At 50.5% G+C, this 22,927-nt stretch overlaps 1 protein-coding gene across 1 annotated transcript in view; it reads left to right on the top strand.

Annotated features, from left to right (window-relative positions):
• Positions 1-5,945, top strand: part of NR6A1 (nuclear receptor subfamily 6 group A member 1) — a 68,242-nt gene extending 62,297 nt beyond the window's left edge. The window contains exons 7-9 of the mRNA XM_069474655.1: positions 1,086-1,207; positions 2,814-2,966; positions 4,672-5,945. Of these exons, the coding sequence (XP_069330756.1) occupies positions 1,086-1,207; positions 2,814-2,966; positions 4,672-4,760 (364 nt within the window). The 3' untranslated portion in view covers positions 4,761-5,945. The remainder of the gene's footprint in view (positions 1-1,085; positions 1,208-2,813; positions 2,967-4,671) is intronic.
• Positions 5,946-22,927: the final 16,982 nt, after the last annotated feature.

Raw genomic sequence — 22,927 nt, 5'->3', positions numbered from 1 at the left:
TTCTAGAATGACTCAGGCTGGGCTTGACCACCCCAGCTTTTATAAACTCCTGCTTCCCCATTAAGCATTTGCCTCCTTGGATTGGTGGTATCTCCATTTCTGGTATGAAGTATACCCAGAGCATCAGTCCCCTGGGGTGGCCTAGCTTGGGGCTCCTGTGCCTAAAACTTGGTCCATCTCCAAGAAACTCACTCCTAACCCAAAGAAAGGAGCCTGGCCAGTTTTGAGCCCCCTCTTTTAGAGAACGCCACCTTAGATATTGGAAAAACCAAGGCCTTGGATAGTTAGCTGAGGTTCTAAGTTTTAACTCTGCCACCAACTCTGTGTGCTTGTAGACCAGTCCCCTCCTTTCTTTGAACTTCAGTTTCTCATCTGTACAATGGTGATGACTATCTCACCAATCTCATAGGGTTAAGAGAATCAAATGAGATAACACACATAAAGTGCCCAGCACAGAGACTGGCACAGCATGGAGGCTCAGTTAATGTTTCCCTCCCTCCCTAGCTGAAGTCAAGGATACCAGGAAAAATTTTCACTGTGTGTAACATCAACCCTGCTAAAAACAGTGAACCTAAGTAAATATAGTTAGCAGCTTTTTTACATTGTGGCAGAGGCTCATATAGAGTCACCATGGCAGCTGCCACTGATATGAAAAGCTGCATCTCAACAATAGTGGCATGCTGATAATGTCATATTTCTCTACATTTACATCCCTGACTGCCTTTCGCCCTTATTAGCCCAAGCAGACAAGCATTATCACCTTATAGAGGAGGACCTGAAAGCAGAGAAGGGGTCAAATGACCTTGCCAAGGTCTCACAGCTTGTGTGTGATGCAGCTAAATTTGAACCTAGATTTGATTGACTCTACCCAACCTTGGGAACTGCAACTTGCATAAGCTACATTGGCCTCCAGACAAACCATGGATCTGCATGTACTACACAAAAGGCTCTGGATTCCACTCCCCCCAAGCTCAGCCTCATTCCTGTCATAGATGCCACAGGGCACTGTAGGAGCCCTCTGTCTGCCCTTTCCTGGCCCCGACTGGTATCAGAGCCCACTTTTAACACTTGTGTCTGTTCTCTAGATTTAGTGATGAAGGGATGGAGGTGATCGAGCGGCTTATCTACCTATATCACAAGTTCCATCAGCTAAAGGTCAGCAACGAGGAGTATGCTTGCATGAAAGCAATTAACTTCTTAAATCAAGGTGAGTGACTGGGGGTGGGGAAAAGGAACTTTGAGGGGAAGCAGTGAGCATTGGCCCTCCTGTTTCACCCCCCCTTACCCTCAGGACTGTCAAGCAGAATCTGTCACGCCACGTGGGTGCCAATCTTGGAAGGAAGACCTGCCTTTCCATGCCCCTTTATAGTGCAGGGAAAGCTGTGGATTTTTTTCTTTAAACCTAAAGGCCACAATCTCTATAACTCATAGAGGAAGGAAGAGGATTCGCTTTGTTTAGTCAGTTTTAATGCATTTAAACACAGACACCAAGGACAGTACATGCGTCATTTAAAATATGTACCAAGTTTACCAGCAACTGAAGAAGAGCAGAGTGACTGATGAAACTATTGGAGATAAGGGCTCTGTGACAGGCTGGCAGTGGTTCTGACAGCCCCTTCAGGGTGGAGTGGGGGTTGTGTGCGCGTGCGCACACAGACACACACACTACACACACTTATCAAGCATGGCTTTTAATTAGAAGAGTGCCGGATACGTTTTATGGTGGGCTATTACCTGCAAAGTGGCGCTTGGTAGCTGCTTGTAACCGGTGTATGAAGGGCAATTTGTATTCTCTTTTTTCCAAAGTAGCATATGAATACTCTACTACCAGAATGGAAGTGGTGGGCTATTTTGCTGCCTGTGGCATTGAGAGTGCTCTCTTCTTATGTTCAGTTTCCCAGTCCAGACACTCTTGATCCCCTCCTCTTTGCCCACTCTCCCCCTACGTTGGCCAAACCTCCTCCTGCTTCTGCACTACTCATGCGTTTATCTGGTGTTCTGCATGCCTCCCTTAGGCCAAGCCCTGTGCTCAGTATTAAAGACATTAAAAAAGCTTAGACCTCAGATTCCTGGCCTCAAGAAGTATATACTCTGATAGCACAGGACACATTACTGGCACCTCAGATAGGGGGAGATCAGTAGCATCTTCTTGGAGGAGGAGGAGAAAACTAAGCTGGGCTTCCAAGACTGGGTAAGATTTATATATAGAATATATATCTATATCTATCTATCTATATATATATATAATATATGTCTTCTATATATAAAAACGATGTGTGTTTATATACATATATATATAGAGAGAGAGAGGGATAGAGAGAAATCTATATAGAAAAAATGGAGGGACAGCCCAAGTAGAATAATAAGAGGCATATAGATTGTGATGCGGGGGAGAGGGTACAAGCATAATATGTAGATATCAGGAAAGTTTCTGACTGATTCCAACAAAAGGAAAATTTAAAGACATTGTGAAAGATAATTTTGGAAAGGTGGGTAGGTTATTCAGTCATTCGTTCAACATTTCACTGGTGTCTGTTTTGTGCCAAGCCCGTTTTTTGGGAGCTGGGTATGAAGTTGAGAAAGATAGCCTAGTCCTCAAGGGGTTCAGTCTAATTACTGTCCTCTATCTTTTCCTTCTCTACCTTATTTCTCTTCCCTTATCCAGAGCTTGGTTCCTCTATGTCAGAAAAAGTAAAGATCCCCTGTTATGACAATTTGTTTAATAACTTTTAATTGAAAGATACGAATATTCAAGGAACTAGTGTTCCTTCCTCATTAGAAAGACCCTAATTCCTGTGTGGTTTTTTCCCCAGATATCAGGGGTCTGACCAGTGCTTCACAGCTGGAACAGTTGAACAAGCGCTATTGGTACATTTGCCAGGATTTCACTGAATATAAATATACACATCAGCCGAACCGCTTTCCTGATCTCATGATGTGCTTACCTGAAATTCGATATATTGCAGGTAATATTCTGGGTCTGGGGCTTCCAACCCTTCCTTGCTTCTCTTAGCTTGTAAAGAGAATGAGGCGAGCAGTGTTTTTAGGGTGTTTATGCCAGCCCAACACCAACTGCATAAAAGAGTTACTACCCTTGCCCTCTAAAAAGTTCTATTATAACAGGAAGTTTGTGTTTTCTTTGTAGAGAAAAGAAGCTAACATTTCTTGAACTCCTATGATGTGCAGGGTACTTTGTGACCTTTTATCATTTAATCTGCAAGGCTGGTGCTTGGTGATATTATGGCCATTCTCTGGATAGGGAAACAGAGGCTCAGAGTATCTCAAATTAATTTAATTTCATTAATTATATACTTTAAAAGAGTGAATTTTATGATATGTGAATTATATCTCAATTTTTAAAATTCATTTCATAGAATTGGCCAAGGCCTTTGAGGGATCATTTATTTAAAGTGATATCTTTAAAATCCTAGGTTTGCATAGGAATTTTGTGTGTTGGGGTATGTACATATGTGTGTTTGTAGGTGGTCTTGACCCCTTCTGAGCTTCTTGACATTTAAATATGTCCATTTCAGTATAAAATCTTGGCTTTTTATTGTTATTGTTGCTTTACTTCATTTACTAAAGATTCTTGTTTATGACTGTCCAGCATATACTAAGGGGCAGCTCGGAAATGTGACCTCTAGATTGAGATTGTTTCTGTAAAATTCAGCAATACAATTTTTGAAGGAAAAATTTTTCAGTCTGACAAGGGAATTTTTTTCTAGATATAAGCTGGACCTAAACTATTTGAATTTTAGGGATGTTTTAGGGATAGTTTGTCTCAGCATTTTAAAACTATATTCTAACAAATGAGATATTAATCAGGTGCCCTGTGAAATAAAGGAAAGTCAATAATTATATACCACTCTTCCCCCATAGAGCTGGTTTCTCAGCCCTGGCAGCACTTTCAATCATCTGGGAAGCTTTTAAAAAATATCAGTGTTTGGGTTGCACCTCTGTAGATTCTGATTTAATTAGTACGGGGTGGAACCTGGGCATCAGTATTTTTAAACTGCTCCCCAGTTGACTCTAATGTACTGTCCAGAAGAAGAATCACAGCCTTAGGTATTTACAAAGTGTATTAACATACTGAATGCTCTGAGAAGTCATTCAATAAAGAAACCTTTAAAACTCTTTTAACTCTGATTTTCTCGAATTTATTCCTGTGACCACCCCCATTCCTTTTTTCCTCAGTACTTTTATTAACCTATTATACCGTTCTGAAGTACAGTGTTTTGTAGAATGCTAGTTAGAAAATCGACCAGGAAAAAAAAAAGAAAATAGTATGTAAGTTTCTCATGATATTTTAGCTCTAAGAGGGCATCTAGGACTACCTCTCAGTTTCAGATTCCTTATCTATAATATTAGGGTAAAAACTAATACCTATCATAAATGTTGTGAGAATTAAATAAGATATTACAGTTAACCACCTAGCACCCTGGATAGTAGGATGATTATGATTTGGCATCGTGACTAGATCCACTAGGGCACCAAAATGGGTCTGGATATCAGGATGTTAGCCCAGTCTGTCTGACCTTTGTGATACTGCTGGCACTTCTCTTGCCTCAGTCACTCAGCAAGGTGATAACTCTCCCTTCACCAGCCTGAGAGGAGGAAGACTTGCCCTTCCACTGGTGTCCTCTGCTAACTCTTTTCCCACCTTGTTCCCAGGAAAGATGGTGAATGTACCCCTGGAGCAGCTGCCCCTTCTCTTTAAGGTGGTGCTGCATTCCTGCAAGACAAGTGTGGGCAAGGAATGACCTGTTCCCAGCGCCCTCCTCAGGCCAACCACACACAGCGCCTTGGATGGGCAGGACAGGCTGTGCAAGAAAGAGCCAGAGAGACCAAGATGGAGGCTATGGAGCAGCGTTTCCAGTTGCCTCTATGCAAGAAGAGTTTTTGTTTGTTTGTCTGTTTTTTTAACCTCATTTTTCTATATATTTATTTCACGACAGAGTTGAATGTATGGCCTTCAACATGATGCACATGCTTTTGTGTGAATGCAGCCAATGCATTTCCTTGCAGTTTACAGAATGTGAAGATGTTTAATGTTACAGTGTTGTCATTGTTTAGAAATAGTTCTTTTGTATTTTGAGGGAGAGGGTGGGATGGGGCTGAGATGACTATTTCAATAATGTTGACAAAGACGACTACCTCAATGGAAATGGGGGGTGAGACCATCCCTACTTTTTCCACATTTTCTCAGCAGACTCATACATTTGTCTGTCAGAGAGCAAACTGCCTTTTTCTAGCCATGGAATTGCCAGGTAAAAGAGCACACTGTAAGGGGCAAAGTGTTCAGAGATTTACTAAGCAAGGTTACTGAGATGTTTGGAACAGGGCAGAAGATGAGGATTGAGCCATCTCTTTGGAAAGCATGAAAATTAAGAGTAGGACACAGTGACCAAATCTGAGGCAGGTGTCCTCCCACACAACAAGTCCTAAGGGCAGAAGGGTTTCTGTCCTCACACCCTGCTGCACCACCACTGTCAGTTTCTTTCTTTAACTGTCAACTTTTCATCCAGGCAAAGTCCTGACCAAAAGTCAATGCATAGCCCATAGGACTTGGTAACCATCTCCCTTGGGCTCTCAGCTACCTAGTTTCCTTACTTGGATCTACTAAGGCCTCCCTTCCTCAGACTCCTTCCCTCTTCCTTATAAATTTGACATCCTTTTGGCCCTTTGAAATTGGCCCTATTGGCTGAGCAAAATGCCATGTTCTGGATCCTGGTGCCTGCTACTGATTTATTCTTTCATCTGGTTTTCTTCAAAGAGTAGTGGTACAAAAGTCAGACTGCTAAAAGAACAAACACTCCTCCCTTGGAATCCCCTGTTCCTCTCCCTACCCCATCCTACCACACCGCCAGGACTGAATCTAAAAACTACAGTCTCTTTTTTAAATAGTGGGAAGGACTCTTCACCCATCTGCCGACCAGAAATTTTGCTCCTAAATACTACCCCAAGTTCTCCTAAGTGAGACCAGATTTCTGCAGGGCCCCAGAACGGAAAGCCCAGGGCCCAGAGTGGTCCAGATGCCCCTTACATTATCAGTGGCCTGGCTAACCAAGGCCTGGAAGGCTGGAGACAAAAACACCTAGAAGGGAAGGGGGGCTTTAAACTACCTCATGTTCCTAAGGGCCTGTATGCTACCTCTACAGATATGGCCTGGACCCCTACTTCTTTCACTACCTGCCCCACCTAGTCCTGGGAAGTGTTCCTTACCCTCTTAACTTTGGCCAATGGCCACACCAGGTCTATCATGGAACTCTTTCAGGTGCTTTTCCCTTCTCTGCCTTAATACAGCAGTTGCCCCTGCCTACACCTAGGTACCTTCTGCAGGCAGACCAGTTAGCTGGTCTGTGGGTTTGGGGGGCCCACAGCACCTCCTTCTGCCTATTTAGTCGAAGGCTGTTTGCTCTCTCCCCAACTCAGCCTAGTAAATCTACTCAGGGAGCCACCACATCGTGTGCATACTGGGTAGTCTGTGTCTGATTGTAATTTTTTCTTTCTGGTGAAATGTTACGGGTACCAGCAGAGTGGAGATTTTTTCCCTTGATGGATCTAAAGCTCGGAGCATTACTCCTCAGCGCCATTTCCCCAGCTGCTCTGAAAAGAAGAGACATGTTCCTCAGGAAAATCTTCAACTAGCATGTTTTTCACATCAATGGGAAGATTGTATGTGTGCATGTGTGTGTATATCTGTTTATTTTTAAGTTCACAATGTTTTTCTTGTTTCCCTGAATTTTCTATTTAACCAGTTAGATCACATTCTTTGGCTACAGGTCAGACTCCGAGCTGCTTTCCTCAAGATAGGGGAGGAGGCATATATCAGAAACCCTTTTTCTAAGACAGCTCCTGTTTGCAGCATCTTTCTTTGCTTAGACCTCCATCCATCAAATTATTATTTTTTGAAATTGCTTTTCAAATTAAACATTTTACCCGTTGTGTTGGGTGTCAAAGGAAATTGCTGTCTGATGAGGCAAGAACATGTCTCGTCAATAATGTAGTATTAAACAGAGCAAGTTGTTAATTTGTGGAGTGGGGGAAAGGTTCTGCAAGTTGCCATTGTACAAATCCATTTTTACAAATGTTTGCAGCAGATTCCACAGAACAAAGAGCCCATTCATTGCCGAGAGCCCTGCAGAATCTCTGAGCCAAGTGGCCGTGTATTCCGAGCCGGAGCCTGACCTGTGGACCGCCTTTAATGTCTTCTGTACCCAGTCCTTTATGACATGGGCTTTTTTTTAAACAGGGTAAAGTGAATGTGTTGCATTGCAAACTCAGGTATTATGAGGAGAAGGTAGGAGTGTAGCTAGCAGTGTGGAGACATTAGGTCAGCCACTAGATGTATTTGTGAATTTGGTTTGAAGGACACAGAGAAAGGTTGGAGGGGGAGGTTTGGTATGTTTGTTTTTTGCCTTTCTTCCCATAATATTTGGTTAACAGGTAGCCTTTTTGCTAGTGGAAGAAGAAAAAAGTTATGCATGCTGTCTCTAATTCCTCTCTCCTCTGTCCTCTCTCCAATCCTCAGCCACCAAAAGTACTCACTTTGAGAATTTTTCCACCGTAAAAATATGACCCCGAAAGCTGTGTAGAAAAGGAGAATCCCACCTCTTGCACTGCATTGAAACATACAAGTGTTTCGTTTCCTTTTGAATGTTTTCTTGACCCAAGACAAAAGTTTGGAATCTTGGAACTTCATCTATAATTCATGCTCTCTGGCTCCCTTTGTAGACTTTTGGAGTCCTTTGCAAGGTTTGGTGGTCTTGCCCTTAGGTTCTGGGGAGTTTTTCCAGACTATCTCAAAGCACTCCACCTGGCTCAGAGGACACCCAGCACCCATGCCTGACCCACAAGTGAGGTGGACAAGCCTCCAGGGATAGAAGGAAGCAAGCAGGAACCTCCCTGTCCTGTCTCCAGAACAAGAGCAAGGATAGGGGGAAGCTAAGGGTCTCCATGGCATCACTGAAAGTCACCCATTCCACACCAACCTGCCTCTCACCTGCATCTCCTTCTCAGGGAAGTACCTGCCATGATCAATGTCACCAGATCCTTAATACCCTGGGCTCTCTGAGCTAGCTGTATTGCTCTACTACCCACTTCCTACATTTGTTTGTTCTTGATTTCCTGGGGGAATGGGACAGATGGAGATAGACAAACCTAGTGTGGGCAGCATCTAAGCCATTGTCCAAAGTTGGCCAAAGTAAGGGGATTCTGGCCTCCTCCTAGGGCAGGAAGCTGAGCAGTGGTTCCAAGTCTTTAGCTCTGGGCCCCTGGTCTATGTCTTTTTTCCTTGTTGCTTTTAAAATTTTTGCAATTATTTTAAGAAATCCAGTCTTTCAGACTAGTCATTTTATTAAACTTTGAATTTTTCTTTATTGATTTTTTAGAACAAAAAAAAAAAAAAAAAAAACAACAACCAAAATACCCACTGCTCTTATTCCCATCCCTCCCCCTACCCCAATCCACAAGAGTTTCCTTGCACTCCCCCCTGCCTTTGCAATTGATCATCCTCCCTTTTTTCTAAGCTTGAGGAATCTATCTCCATGTTCGTGAAATGATGTTTTATCTGTGTCTCAGGATGAAAAACGGCAATCATTCCACCAGGTGCTGGAAACTGGTTAGCCTTGAGGCAAGGGTTTCTAGGGCCACAGCTCAGGGATGTGTATTTAATTACAGGGTCCCCAGAAACCCCTCTCTTGGCTGCCATAAGCAACATCTTTTCCGGGCTGGACCCGGACTGTTTCCTCAGAGGTGGGAACGCCAGAAAGCCTGCTGATCCTGGGAGCAAGCTGGGGCTTCCTCTTTGGCCAGACCTGAGCTCCCTTGAGACTTGAAGACTTCTGGCAATCCTGCGTCATGAGCCATGGTGGCCCTGCCTCTGCCAGCTCATAAGAAGCCTGGTCCCTCTGTCCAGTCCAGTCCTCATCTGGCCTCCCTCTTCTGGGCCTGCAACCATAAATGGGCCACAGCCTGCTCAGGAATCAACTGTAGGCTCAAAGGGAAGCTGTGAATAAGGCCAGAGCACATTCTAAGCCCAAGAAAAAAAGTTGTGTTACTGGTGGAGGCTACTCTTCCAAATCCTGGAGCCAGCCCTGCCATCTTTGCCCTTTGGTGACCATTGTTTTCCTTCTCTCGAATGTCTTATAATAAGTGATAATGTTGTTGACTCAAATTTCCATGAAAAAGAAAAAAAAAACTACCTCTTGAGTGACATCCTGGTCGATTCCTCTCTGAAGAATCCTGTGGGAAAAGAATACTGTAGCTCCTGCTCTGTTTACATGTTTCTGTTGGGAAAGAAACCCCGCCTGCCCTGGGGTGTTGGTGTTTTCGTCTGAGTTCCCATCCCAGGCCTGCGATAGGGGCTTGTGGCTGCATTGTAATGTCTGTGCTGTGTCTGGGGATTCCTTCTCACCTAGGAGCCGAGGACTGGCCACTCCCTTGAAGAGGCCTCTATTTCCTTCCTATGTTCCAAGGCATAGGGAACACCATCTCCCACAAACACCACCTTTAAGGGCTCTGGTGGCACATGCATCCATGAGCCTACCCCTAGGCTACCTCCCATAGGTCCACCTCCACCCACAGTCCTGTGGAGGAATCGAGTAAACGGATGTCTCTGAGCCCTTGTCCCCAAAGGGCCGGCCAAGGGATGCCTGCCAGCCTGGCTCCATCAACCCTGCATGACCAAATGATAGTTGGTGAGCTCTGCAGGCTACCTAGGCCCTCTGCTACCTCCCACCCTTGCCAGCTGGCAAGGGATGGGCCCTGTTCTGTGAATTGACTACCTGTGGAAATGTGACCAATTAGTGTGAAATGCATGTTTAGCAAGTGTTAGGTACTGTATTTGAACCAATAAATGTGAATCCTTCTGCACATGGCATCTGTCTGTGAAGGTTGTCTGGGGTTCTGGGGAGAGATGATGTCGTGTCCTGAGGAACTGGATTGTGCCTTCAGACCTCTTGCTCCTGCTCGTAGTTGATGCCCACTTCAATTCCTATTGCTGAGGGTCTGGCCGAGGGTGATGTCTCTCAGAACTGCTTGAATCAATGAACCAGCACTGACTGGAGTACCCACTCTGTGTGCTAGTCGCCATGTGGGGACTTTTCACAAACCTGCACCTTCTTGAGCTTCAAGGATTAATAGTTCTGTTTTATAAATGAAGAAAGTAAGGTTGAGAGAGGTGAAAGGACTCCCCTGAGGTAACCCAGCTAGAAAGTGGCACAACTAGAGGAACTGAATCTGGCAGGAGAGGCAAACACAGATCCTCACAGTACAGAGGCTGAGAGCTGTAATCAAGGATGTGTGGGGGATGGTGAAGGCCTAGGGAAGCAGTGGTTCTAAGGATGGTCAGGAAGGGCTTCACCGGTGAGTACCGTTGAAAGTGGCCCTTGAAGAAAGTCACCAGGCAAAGAGGAGGATAGACCAGGAAGAGGGATCAATAGCATGTTCAAGGTCCAGCTGTGATTCAGAAAGATAGGGGGTAATCAGGTATCTCAAGGGACTGCTGTGGCAGGAATGGTGGCAGATGGGACAGATTGGCAAGAGTTGAGGCTGAAGAAGCAGTTGGGAGCCTTGGATGCCACATTCAGGAGTTTGGGGAAAGAAAGCTATCTGCTAACCTCAGGAAAGAGAGCTGCATCTCAGTGACAGCAGTGTGCTTGTAGGTGGACTAGTATGCACTATGGTCTAGGAATGCCTATTTTTCCAGGAGATAAATGAGGTCTACTTTTTCTTTGGTTTTCTTTCTTTCTTTTTTTTCTTTTTCTTTTTCTTTTTTTGACAGACAGGGTTTTGCTCTGTTGCCCAGGCTAGAGTGCAGTGGTGTGATCATATCTCACTGCAACCTCAAACTCCTGGGCTTAAGGGATCCCCCTGCCTCACCTCCCAAGTAGCTGGGCTACAGGCACTGGCTACCACATCCAGCTAATTTTTCTGGTTTTTTTGTAGAGACAGGGTCTTACTATGTTGCTCACGCTGGTCTTGAACTCCTGGCTTCAAGCAGTCCTCCCAAAATGCTAAGATTACAGATATGAGCCACTGCACACAGCCAGGTGAGGTCTATTAATAGCTTTTCTAGAGCTGAGAAAATGGAGGCTCTGAGAGGTCAAGGGATGTGGCCAAGGTCATATGTGTCAGAGTCAGGACTTGAACCCAGATCTGCCCAACTCAAAAGCCCAACTATGCTGTAATCCTGCTCATAGGATCAATCAGAGGAGTGGCAGAGTTTGGGTTGAGGGTTGTATGAAGACAGATGGGAAAGATGATGAAGGCTCCTCAGTCTGGGAAGATAAAGGCTGAGGAGCGTCTGATCAAAGTCTATTAAATCCTCTTGTGTGAAATGAGGGAAGCCCAGCTGCCTTCCCATACCTCAGCCTCCAGCACACAGAACCAGAGAGCCCTTGAGATTTGAAAGAGATGGTTTTAGAACAAAAGAAATGCTGCAGAACAAATTAATAGACTGTCTTCCTTGCCCCACAAGAGGGAACAGATACACAGAGGTGCAAGGAGCAGAAGGAACACATTGGCTGACCGCCTAGTGAGTGCCAGGCACTGTGGTTGGTGCTTCACTTGTGTTGTCACATGTAATCCTCACAATAGACTTGCAAGGTATAGGTCTCAACCCCATTTTACTCATAAGCAAATTGAGGCTTGAGGAAGTTAAGCCATTTGCCTAAGATGACACATGATTAAGTGGCAGAATTGGCTTTTGGAATCCAGGTCTATCTGATACCAAAGTTACATCAGGCTTCCTCCCTGCCCAGCCTTAGCAATTCGATAGTGCTGAATATGAGTGTCTAGAGTTTGTAACAAAGCTCAGTAATGGCCTTTGGTTGAACCTTTTGCTATTCAGAAAAAAAAAACAACAAAAAAAAAACCCTCCATTAAACTAATAAAGGATTAATTCTGTAAGAGATGGATTGAGCTGAAAAGCAGTGCTATCCCAAACATGTAGAATGCTGCAAGCACTAAATTGGTATGATTTCTCAGAACACAAACATCCCATAAGGTAGCTGCTAGAAAAAGAAGTAGGAGTTCTGTCACAAAAAAATCTGAGAAATACTGTACTCGATCTTCCTCTCATTGATTCTCAGCCCTCATTGGGATATTAAAGGTTCTGAGAAGTACTACCTGAAGAAAACTAATTGTGTTTAGCCCAGGTTCTATCAAAAGTATTTGAGCATTGGGCATTTTTCCTCCCGTTAAAAATCTGTTGGGACAGTATTCCGAGGCATAAAAGGACACTGCTCTAAATTTAGAAATTGTTACTTAAGTAACACTGAACTTTTGGTTTCCTGGAGTGCCAGGCAATAATCTGGAAGAATAATAAAGTAATTAGCATATAGAGAACAAAGCTAAGCACTGTGCTAAGTATTTTATGTGCATTAGATTACTGATTCCTCAGAGCACCCAATGAGGTTGATGCTATAATAATCCCATTTTATAGGGAATAAAATTGAGGCCCAGAGAGGGTACGTAATTTATATAATTAGCGAGATTTTAGGAATGAATGTAAACTGGCACTGATTGAGCACCCACTATTAGGCGGAGATCCTTATACAAACCCTCGGAGGTAAGGCCGTCTATGTAACTGAAGAAGTGGAATGCTGGCTACTCTGGATTATGTCAGAGTCTAAAGCCAGAAACCCCTAGACATGATGGCAGGGTAGGCTGTTGGGATGAGGTTGGGTCTGGCTACATGGGGCCCTTTAGGGGGATCATTTCCCTCAGACAGCCTATGAAAGCGCAGGCACACCAACCAGGGGTCACACCACTTGAGTTCTAATTCCAACTCTTCCCCTTACCAGTTGCCTGTGACCTTGACCCAGACAGATTCCTCTCTGATCCTCACTTTCCCCTGTGTCTCAGGTGTTTAAGGAAGATTGACTGTGGCTGGCTCCAAGTTGAGGCTCAATGAAGTCAATACCTAAAAGGAGGGCTACGTACCAAGAGCTGTCGCCCCCACACCCGAACAGCAGAAACTCAGCAGAACCTGGAGTCACCTCTCTGGCTTAGCCTGGCCTTGGCCAGGCTGCCCACCACAGTGGTAATCAGCCTTTCTGAGATCCTGTGGCAAAAGTGCCCAACTGCCAGACCCAGGGCTCCCGGAGTCTTGTTCCCTTGGCAACAAGTCTCACCATGGAGACCACAGCCCATCCTTGCCCTCTCTGTAAGCTCCCTCTCCACAAACCTCCCCTGTTCAACATCCAGTCCTAGGAGCAGTGTAGGTACTGAGGAAGGCTTCAAGGAGGCACTTCCTCAGGGTGAGGAGTTGGAGGCACAGCAAGAGAGGCAAAGGGAACTTTTCATTTTTTGAGTGTCCACTTCATGCCTCGCAAGGTTCTGAGGAGTCTGCCACATATGCTGTCTCATTTAGGTTGAAAACCAGGCACTCACCCTATTTTCCAAAAGTGGAAACTGAGGCTCAGGAGGCAACATGAACCAGCCCAAAGTTTTGCAGCTGGTGGATGATGGATCTGAAACTCGACTCTCCACCCCTACCCATATTGCCAAGACACAAGCCTCCAGCCACAGTCTGGGAAGGGTTGTTGGGTAGTGGGGTGGATCCCCTTCAGCCTCGTCTCTGCTGGTGGCATAAGCAGCAGCCAGCAACCCTTTGAGGTCTGGGCCCGGCCCAGTAGCAGCAGCAGAGGAACTACACTATTTTAAGCCAGGGCCGGAGGGCCTCTGTGGGCACAGGGAGGGTGGCCTCGGGCCCTTGGCCAGCTTCCCGGAAGTCACCATGGCCTCCCTCCTCTCCCCCGAGCAGCTTTCTGAGGCAGTCACTTCCCTACAAACAGGAAGGAGGCCCTTAGGCTGGGAGACCTCCAGCCCCAGCTTCCTCCCCCACCCCTCCCCAAGTCTTCTCTACTACATGGGGGAGTCCACCAGCTCCAGGCCCTGATCAATGTCCCTTATCCTATCTGATGCCTGGCAAGTAGGTGGGAGGGGGCCTGAATTTCAGCTGCTAGGTCTGCCCCAGCTCACCCATTACAGGTCCAAGGCCTCCCCTTTCCCAGGCCCTCAGCCCCTCACGCACAGCCTGAGTTCTCGTACTTTCCCATAGATGCTGATCACCATGAGCCAGACGAGCAGCAGTATCCCCGGATTTGGTCCCATTCAAGGACCCCTAGAAAAAGAGAGAGCAAAGAAAAACAGACTAAGAGGCTCAAAGTAGCAGAGAGAAACAAATTGGGACATTATTGAGGCACAGTGACAGATTCATCGTGACAGAGACAAAATTAGATGCTCAGAGACAAAAACAGAGAGACAAGCGAAGAGACACCAGAGATGGCCACAGAGGGCTGGAGCCAAGATAGCAGGGGGTGTCTCTGACCACCCCCACCCCCAAGCACAGGCCCTGTCTCAGGGCTGTGGGGGGCCCACCGGCTGCGTGGCTAAAGAGGAATGTGGGGAGCAAGGCTGGGTCACCCCTGGAGAGCCAAGCGTGTGCGCCATGAGATAAGCTACCCCAGGCCAGGGGCCCCAGCTGCACTGCATGCTCTAGGAGCATGGCGGAGAGGCCAGGCCCAAGGCTAGAGCCAGCCCTGCCAGACACCAGCTTCTGCACTTCCTGCTGGGCCTCCACCAGGCCTCCTATTCTAAAGGTCCCAGGTCCTCTGCTCAGCTCTGCAGGGCATGCAGATTCTGAGTGTCCCATTCATAGAACAGGGAGGACCCTGGGAACAGCGCTGGCCACAAAGAGGCTCTCACCTTGCTGCTCCAGCTCTGGCTGCAGTCCTGGCTCAGGTGAGGGGGCTGGAGGGAGGGGACACTCAACTGATCATGCAGAGCATGTGCTCCAGCGGGCTGGAGGGTGCAGAGGGGTGCCATGGGGTGGGGGGCAGCTCTGCACTGGCATTGTACACTCATGTGTGCAAATGTGTGTCCATGTGCTTCCTTGAACGTGGGGGTATGCAAAGATGTACGTGTCCACGTGTTGCCAGGAGCCCCACTCTGCCTCCACTTATCCCTGCTCTCAGTCTAGAGAAGTAGCCCCAGAGGCACCTGGTCTCTCCCATCCCCACCAGGTGGTCCAGCCCAGAGAGCCACTAGGCAGAGGGGGAAGAGTGAGCAGGTCTATTGCAGGCCCCCAGCCCCCCTCCCCACACTGCAGCTGAGGCTCCCGCCGGCCACGGCCTTGACCCAGCACTATGGACTTCTCTGACATTGGCATCGGATCTGAACATCTGGCAGCAGGCTGATAAGGGGTGCAGCGGAAACAGCCTCTGCTGCTGCCAGCAGGCCCGCCCCCTCTGCTGCCCTGCACGGGTCTCCACATCCACACTCCCTCTGCCTCCAGCTCTGGGCCCTGCTCTTCCCTCTTCTCATTCCCTGCCTTGGTCTCTCTCTGTCTCTGTGAGTTTCTCCTCATCCCTTCCCCCCACTGTCTGTCAGAGAGTCTCTCTCCCCATCCCCATCCTCTCTTCACACCCCGCCTTCCCTCTCTCATTTCTTCTCTCTCTGTCTCTGTCTCTCTCTCTGAACTTCTTTCTCATCCCCCACCCCACCCCCAACCATCTCTGGGTCAATTTTGCTGTCAATGGGTCCCCCTTTTCTCTCTCTTTTCTCATTTGCGGCCCCAGTCTCTCTATAGTTTCTCTTTTTCTGGCTGTCTTTCTACACTATACTCCAATTGCAGCCTGATGATTCTGTCCCCCTCCTCTCTGTTTCAGTTTCTGGGTCTCTGGTCTGTTTGTTCCTTATCCCACCTCCAGGAAATAGGCCTGGCACTTTGGGAAAGTCCCCACTTAGGAGAGAGACCCTGAGCTTTGTTTGCCTGGGGAGGGAGGGGGAGCGGGTAGCCTGAGTCAAGACTACACCCCTCTGCTTCCCCTGCTGGTGGGTCTTATGGCCTGGGACCACCTGGACGGGAGCTTGAAGGAAAGGACAAATGGGCCACCCAGGGGCTCTGGCAGAGCGGAAAGGAGTCTGAGCCTGCAAGCCAAGGCTCTGGACTCCCACTCCCTGCATTTGAAAGCTGGTCCCATCACTCCCTTGCTTTGTGACTTTGGGAGCCTAGTTTCTTCATCTCTCAATTACTGCTCATGGGGGGACAGGGAGGGGCAGATACTACCTACCTCCCAGGATGGGGAAAGGGTTCAAGACTGACCACAGGTATGGAATGGTTAGTAGGGGACCCAGCACCCCAGGGCACTTTTGAGTTAGGGCCTTGCCATTCCCAGCACTGTGGCAACCCCTGGCTGCCTCCATCCCCATGGAGTACCCAGTATGGGCGAGGGTGGGGCAAGGGCTGCACAGAGGAAGGAAACATGTCCAGGGTTGATTAGGGGATGAGGACCACCCAGCCTGAGTGGCGGCAAGTGACAGCTGACACCTACAGAGAAGGAGACAGGACAGGAGGAGCAGGCAACAGAGCTCTATGCCTGCAGGCCACATGCAGGGCCTTCATGCAAGAGTAAGCAGTCATTTAGTCAATACTCACAGCTTGCTCTGTGCTGGCTGCTGTAGACCCAGAAATAAATCAGGCCTTTCCTTGAGGGTTCCCAGGCTGGGGTGAGGCACTCTATCACAGAAGGGCGAACGATGTTCATGATGATGTTGCAATCTCAGACTCAACGTGGAAAGGGCCGCTGAGGACAGATCAGCCAGACCTTCAGCTTGTTGTTTGTTTGTGTTTTGTTGACATTTATTGAGCACACATGACATGCCAGGTAGCCACTGAGTATGTTACACGTATTGTCTCATTCCATCCCCCTTTTACAGAGAAGACATAAAGCCCAGAGAGGGGAAGTGACTAGTCCTAGGTCACACAGCAAGAAAGTGGTAGAACTGGGATTTAATCCAGTGTCTCTGCCTGCGATTTTCCTTCTCAGGGCTCAAGGACTCACCAGAAGACTATGGCAAAGTCAGGCTGGTTCTTTCCATGGCATCATGGTGTTGAAAGACCTGTTTGTCCTGTTTAAGAAGGCAGAAAAAATGGACCCCATTTCACAAAGTCTCCCATCAAAAGAGGTGCAAAGAATCATGATTTTGTTGTTGTTACATGTATGTGACATGTTGGTGATATAAGGTATTTGCTGGGATATTTCTTTATCAAATTCACAGGGTGAATGATATTAATCCACAAAAATCATTGCACTAAAATGGGGACACAGCTGGGCATGGTGGCTCTCACCTGTAGCCCCAGCTACTTGGAAGGCTCAGGCAGGAGGATTGCTTGAGGCCAGCAGTTGGAGACCAGCCTGGGTGATATAATGAGGCCCCATCTCTTAAAAAAAAGAAAAAAAGGGACAATAAAAAGAATAAAATAAAATGGGGAGACTGGTTAGGTTCAGCTATATGCAAGAAAAGTATATCTTCTAAGAACTTTCTGTAGGTGAAGAAACATAATTATGAGACTATACACATTGGGGAATATGTTGTATATCATGTTGTAGGTAGAATTGGAATATATTGGATCAGTAGAATCAATTAGTTATGACTCTCAGTAAAACTGGATCAGTAGAATCAATTAGTTATGACTGTCAGTAAAATTATTGTTGGGTTTTTTTGTTTTTTTTTTTGAGACAGAGTCTCACTCTGTTGCCCAGGCTAGAGTGAGTGCCGTGGCGTTAGCCTAGCTCACAGCAACCTCAAACTCCTGAGCTCAAGCGATCCTCCTGTCTCAGCCTCCCGAGTAGCTGGGACTACAGGCATGCACCACCATGCCCGGCTAATTTTTTCTATATATATATTTTTAGCTGTCCATATAATTTCTTTCTATTTTTAGTAGAGATGGGGTCTCGCTCTTGCTCAGGCTGGTCTCGAACTCCTGAGCTCAAACGATCCGCCCACCTCGGCCTCCCAGAGTGCTAGGATTACAGGCGTGAGCCACCGCGCCCGGCCAGTAAAATTATTGTTGTATGTTCACACACAAAAAAATTTTAAGTGGCACAATGAGGAAAATACACACTAGGTTTTAAATACAGTTAGTTGGCTTCTATTATCCAGAAAAGTCCCTCTCATTCCAAGCCAGATAAGTGATGTAATTTGCCTATTTTCTCAAATGGAGGGATATGTGGGGGGAGGTGATTGCCTCACAGTTCCCCTGTGTCCCTACCCCAGACCCCCAGGATGAAAGGCTAGGAAGTAAATCTTCTGAGGACAGAGACTTCTTCCCTTTTCTTCACTGTGGGATCTCCAGTGCCTGGAACAGTACCTGACACCTACAGTGCACTCAGTAAACCTAAGATGAACTAAGGAATGACAAAAGATCACGTCTGCCATGGGAGGGGTGCAGCGTTCAGCAATCTGGGCCCTACAGGACTGAGATAGTTCAGAACCTGTCTGAGCCTGGAGATTGGATGGGGACATCCCAGGCTGCTTGGTGAGGCCTGGCTAGATAAAACCCCTTCCCTCTACCCTGCCCTATCCTGGCCTAGCTACCCACTTGGTCCAACCTGGGGCCACTGCAGCCAACCACCTGGCCCCACAGACCATCTCAGCTTGGCCCCAATTTTTACAGCAATCAACTGAAAACATCAACAGCCCACAGTAGATGGTGACATTCAGAGAAGCCAATGCTGAGTGCACACAGGAGGAGTTCAGCCAGCTCACCTGCTCACCTTCCATCCCCCCTTCTTCCGTTCTTCACCTTAGGGAAGAACAAAAAGACGGGGTCAAAGCTGCAGGCCACCTGGTCAAGTTGTCCATGCCCTTGTCTCCACACCAGCCCATCCTGACTCCACTTCAACGTCTGGGCTGAGCCAGACCACGCCAGGCCAGGCCCCAGGGAGGTAGCCACTCAAGGGGAGAGAGGCCAGGCTGCAGGCCGGGTGGGGGAGCAGCCCATAAATCAGGGCCCACTCCCACCCAGTTGCTAACAAGCGGGGCTGCCTAGCCGCCTACATGGGGTCCCTGCCTCTGGGCTCCCACAGCGGCCTGGAACAGCCAGCTGGCCAAGGCCTCCAGAGTGCCTTGGCCTCCACCCCCACCCTCGGCCCCCAGATAGATAGGGGTATTTTTTTTTTTCTTTTAGAAGAAGAAGAAAAAAATAGACCTAAATGAAGAGAAACACCAACAAAGAAGGAGAGAGGCCGGCAGAGTCACGTGGGGGCAGAGACCAATTGGGCCTCCGGTGGCCCCCCCCACCCCAGGGCGGGGAGGAGGAGGAGGACGGACAGACAGGGCCAGCCTGCCGTCCGGCCGCCGCCCGCCGCCCGCCGTGGTGCGAGTTCCTGCGTGCCCACAGTCACCACCGCCCCACCTGGGCTGCTGGGGCCTCCCCCGGACCCTCACTGCCCACCGTTCACCCTTATCCGGCGTAAGAGCACTCCTTCCGCTCCGTAAGTGAAGGCCTGGGCCCAGGCCTCTAATGGCCAGCCTCCCTCCTCAGTGCCTCCCTGCGGCCTGAGCCAGCCACTGTCTGCTCTGCTGAGTGACCGGTGCCCACTGCTCTGGGCAGAGAAGGAGCCAGGGGTCTCCCCAGACCTGCCCTCCCACCGCGCTGCCCCCTCTTCTTCTCTGGGTGCTGATGGGAGGAGCTAGGCCTATGGCGACAAGCTCTGGGGGGGGTCTGCCGGGGTCCCGCTGTCCATCGGTGGCTGGGCGTTCACAGGGATGTGTGGGTCTGAGGCTAGCAGTCTGCGAGTGTGTCCATGGGTCTCTGGGCCTGTCTCCGGGTCTACCCTGCCTGAATGTTTGTGTTGTCTCTGTGGATGTCTCTGAGTCTCCGTGTGTATCCACATGTCTGTCTCCAGTGTCTGTCAGTCTGAATTCTGTGACTGGGCCAGGTCTGTGTTTGCTTCCCTGAGAAGGGGGGTGAGGGGCTGGAACCTGGAGCTGTAGGGGGGCACAGTGGAGCCTGGCGAGCAGAGTGACAGAGCCAGGGGCTTTCAGCTGTGATAGGAGAAGCCCTGGGAGAGAGGGGGTGTGAGGTGGAGGGAGAGGGGGGAGCTGGCTCAGAGCCCTGGCCCCCACCCCACCTGGGTCCCCAGGCCTAGGCTTGTGCTTACACTGCCTGGCGTCCAGGAGACCCCAGGGCTCTACCTGGGGGAAGCTGACTGGGGCCCCCTGCCCAGCCCTCCCCTGCACCCCCTTCACCTCCTGCACCCCTTGCCTTCCACTTCCTGAGGGCTCCTCTCTGATGAGGAGCTGTTCGGAGGCAGAAATAGCCCCCACCTCCAGCTCCCACGGATGCTGTTGTTTCTCCGGGGTTTGGGGTGTGGGGGGCCTGCGACCAACTCATCTCTGGCTCTTTCCTCCCTCCTCACCCAAGCTTTGTCCATGTAATCTCACGGAAACCGCCAATCTTTTCCATTTTATATACAGAGAAACTGAGGCTCAGAGAGGAGTGACTTGCCCGAGCTTGCACAGCAAGTCTGCAGATCCGGCCCCTCGTTCCGCGGGGTGAGCGAGAGGGGCGGTGGTCTGCGCGGGTCTCCGGCCTCCTCCGCACGCAGGACCGAGGCGCCGGCTCCAACGGAAACCCGAGGCCTCCAGGCGGGAGCCCAGACGGAGCCTTTAGGTCAGCTGGGCCAAAACTGGGTATTTCCCGGCGTGAAGATCGGGCTTTTTGGCCTCAGGGTCCCCAACACGCTCTCTGACCCCAGGCGCCGGAGGGGGCGGAGGCAGGATGCGAGCAGACCCTTCCTCTCTCCCGTCTCAGTTTCTGCAACTGAAAAACGGGAGCAGCGAGGTGGACGTTCCCTAGCCCAGAGCAATTGGTCTGTCATTTCGGCCGCCCAGGGACCCTTTGTCCCCAAGGCTGCAGGGCACTCCCTCCCTCTGCCCCCGGTAGGAGCTCAGAGGGGTGCAGAGGTGCCTCTCCTCTGGGCTCTGTTCTCCCAGCTCCGCGCCTGCGGTGGCTTCAGTCTGCGCGAGACCTCGGAAATTCGAAGAATGGGATTACCAGGCTTCCCAATTCCCATTGAAACTGAGTCACGGAGGAGAAGGGGTTTGCCCCAGATCTCCCAGCCGGGCCCTACTGAGCCCTTCTGCCATGCCAGGCATGTGCTTTGCCCGCACTACTTCGGTTCATCTTCACGACCCACCGTTAAGGAAGATCAGGCCTCAGCCCCATTTCACAGATGAGGAAACTGGAGACCGGAGAGGCGGAGAGATTTGCTTGAGGCTCCAGAGAGGACACGTGGCAGGGCCAATGGGAGAACCTGGTTTCTAGCCTTGAACCGGTGCCTTGGCCACGATCCCCATTCTCGCCTTTACCCACTTCCACGCTGCAAAACGACCAGCACCACCAGCGTGGCCCTCGCCACGACTAAGCTGGACTTGCAAACAGGAGCTCGCCTCCTCCCTCCGCAGGCGGGTGGCCCCAGGCTCCCCGGCGCCCGACACCTGCCCAGATTCCGGGGCACTCGGGCTTCGCTGTTCTGTGGCCCGCTCGGGCTCCGGGCCGAGAGGATGAGGGCGAAGACTCCAGCCAGGCTGGGGAGGGGGTGCAGGGCGCGGGCCGGGCTGGGGGGAGGACGCGGCCGGGCCTCCGCCCCCGGATACCGTACGCGCTGATATAGGGGGGCCGGCCCCTGGCCCCAGCGCAGCGGCTTCACGCGGCGCGCAGTGGCGGCGAGGGGCCCGGGTCCCAGGTGCGCCTCGGAGCGGCCCTGGAGGCGGCGGGGGGCGGGGAGGCGGGGGTGGGGGAGCGCCGAGGCCCCGCGCCGCCAGCCCCGCGCCCCCGCCTCCCCGCCCCCGGCCCGAGCGGCCGTCATCGCGGGCGGGCGGCGCTGCGCCCGGGTGCGGCTCATCGCCGGCGGCGGCGGCAGCGGCGCGGCCGGGAGGTGCGGGGCTCCACGCGGGCGGGACGCGGGGCGCTGCTCGCAGGAGCGGCCAGGTGGGCGCCGGGCCGGCTGCGGCCGCCGTCGCGCCCCATCTCGGGTCCCCGGCCTGGCTCTGCGCGCTTCCTTCCTTGGGACTCGGACTCTCCGCCCGAGGTCACTCCCCCGCCTCGGGCTCGGCCTCCCGGAGCTCGCCAGGTCTCCCCCGCCCAGAGTTCCCTGCACCTCGCGCCTGGCCTGCGGCTCCCCGCCCGGTGCCCGCGGTCTCCGCTGCGCTCTCCTCGCCGTCTCCGCCCGACGTCTCGGTCTGGGTGGTGCGGGCTGCGCCTCCGCTGCCGTCGCTGGCGGGGGCTTTGTCTGTCCCGGCCTGGGGACCCCGGCCGCTCCTGGTCCCGGGCGCCGTCGTTTTCCGCCTCTCTCGGCTCGGGCCCCTGTCTGGGTCCGACTCTGCGGGGCCACACCTCGGAGCTCGGCTCCGGCTCCGGCCGTTTTCCGTGCGTCTCCAGGTCCCCGACCCTCTTGCTGGGCACCTCCGCCTCGCCAGGTTTTCCCTCAGTGTCTCTGTCGCTCTCTCTGCCTCGGTCTGTCCTGGGTTTCTCTCCTCTCTTGGTGTCTCGGTTTGTCTCTTGTCTGTCACTGTGTCTCTTGACTCTGTGTCTGTCTCTCTTAGGTTTTCTCTGGGCCTCTGTCTCTCGGTATCTCTGATCTGGTCTCTCTCTCTCTCTTTCTCTTTCTTTCTCATCTCTTATGTCTATCTCCATCTCTATCTCTCTCGTCTCCCCCAGGTTTTCTCTGACTCGGCATCAGTGTGTCTCTGGCACTCTCGGGTTTGCGTTGTCCCTGTCGCCCCGGGGTTCTCTCTCCGTTGAGCAGCGTCGGTGGTTGTTTCTCGCTCTCGTTTCTGCCCATCTCTCTGTCTCTCCCAGTCTCTGTCTCTGTCTTCCCCGTCTCTGTGGGGCTGCCAAAACACACGGGCCGGGCGCCCCACTCCTCCCGGCTTAACTGCATCTCCCCGCCGCGGCTGAGCCCATCTCGTTTTCTCAGAATCGGGGTTTTGTTCTCAGACAAACGAATCCGAATCGAAGCTCATCGAATCCGAGGGTCCCAGATCGGGCACGGCGGGGAAAGCGCGGGCGGAGCCCCGGGGTCGGTGGCGGGGCGGGAGCACGGGCCGGGTCGGGTTAGGCGGGCGCGGG

Source organism: Eulemur rufifrons, chromosome 7 (assembly GCF_041146395.1).
Source record: "Eulemur rufifrons isolate Redbay chromosome 7, OSU_ERuf_1, whole genome shotgun sequence".
NCBI classification, from domain to species: Eukaryota; Metazoa; Chordata; class Mammalia; order Primates; family Lemuridae; genus Eulemur; species Eulemur rufifrons.
The sequence above is the reverse complement of the archived record's forward strand: the minus strand, read 5'-3'. Positions and strand labels throughout refer to the sequence as shown.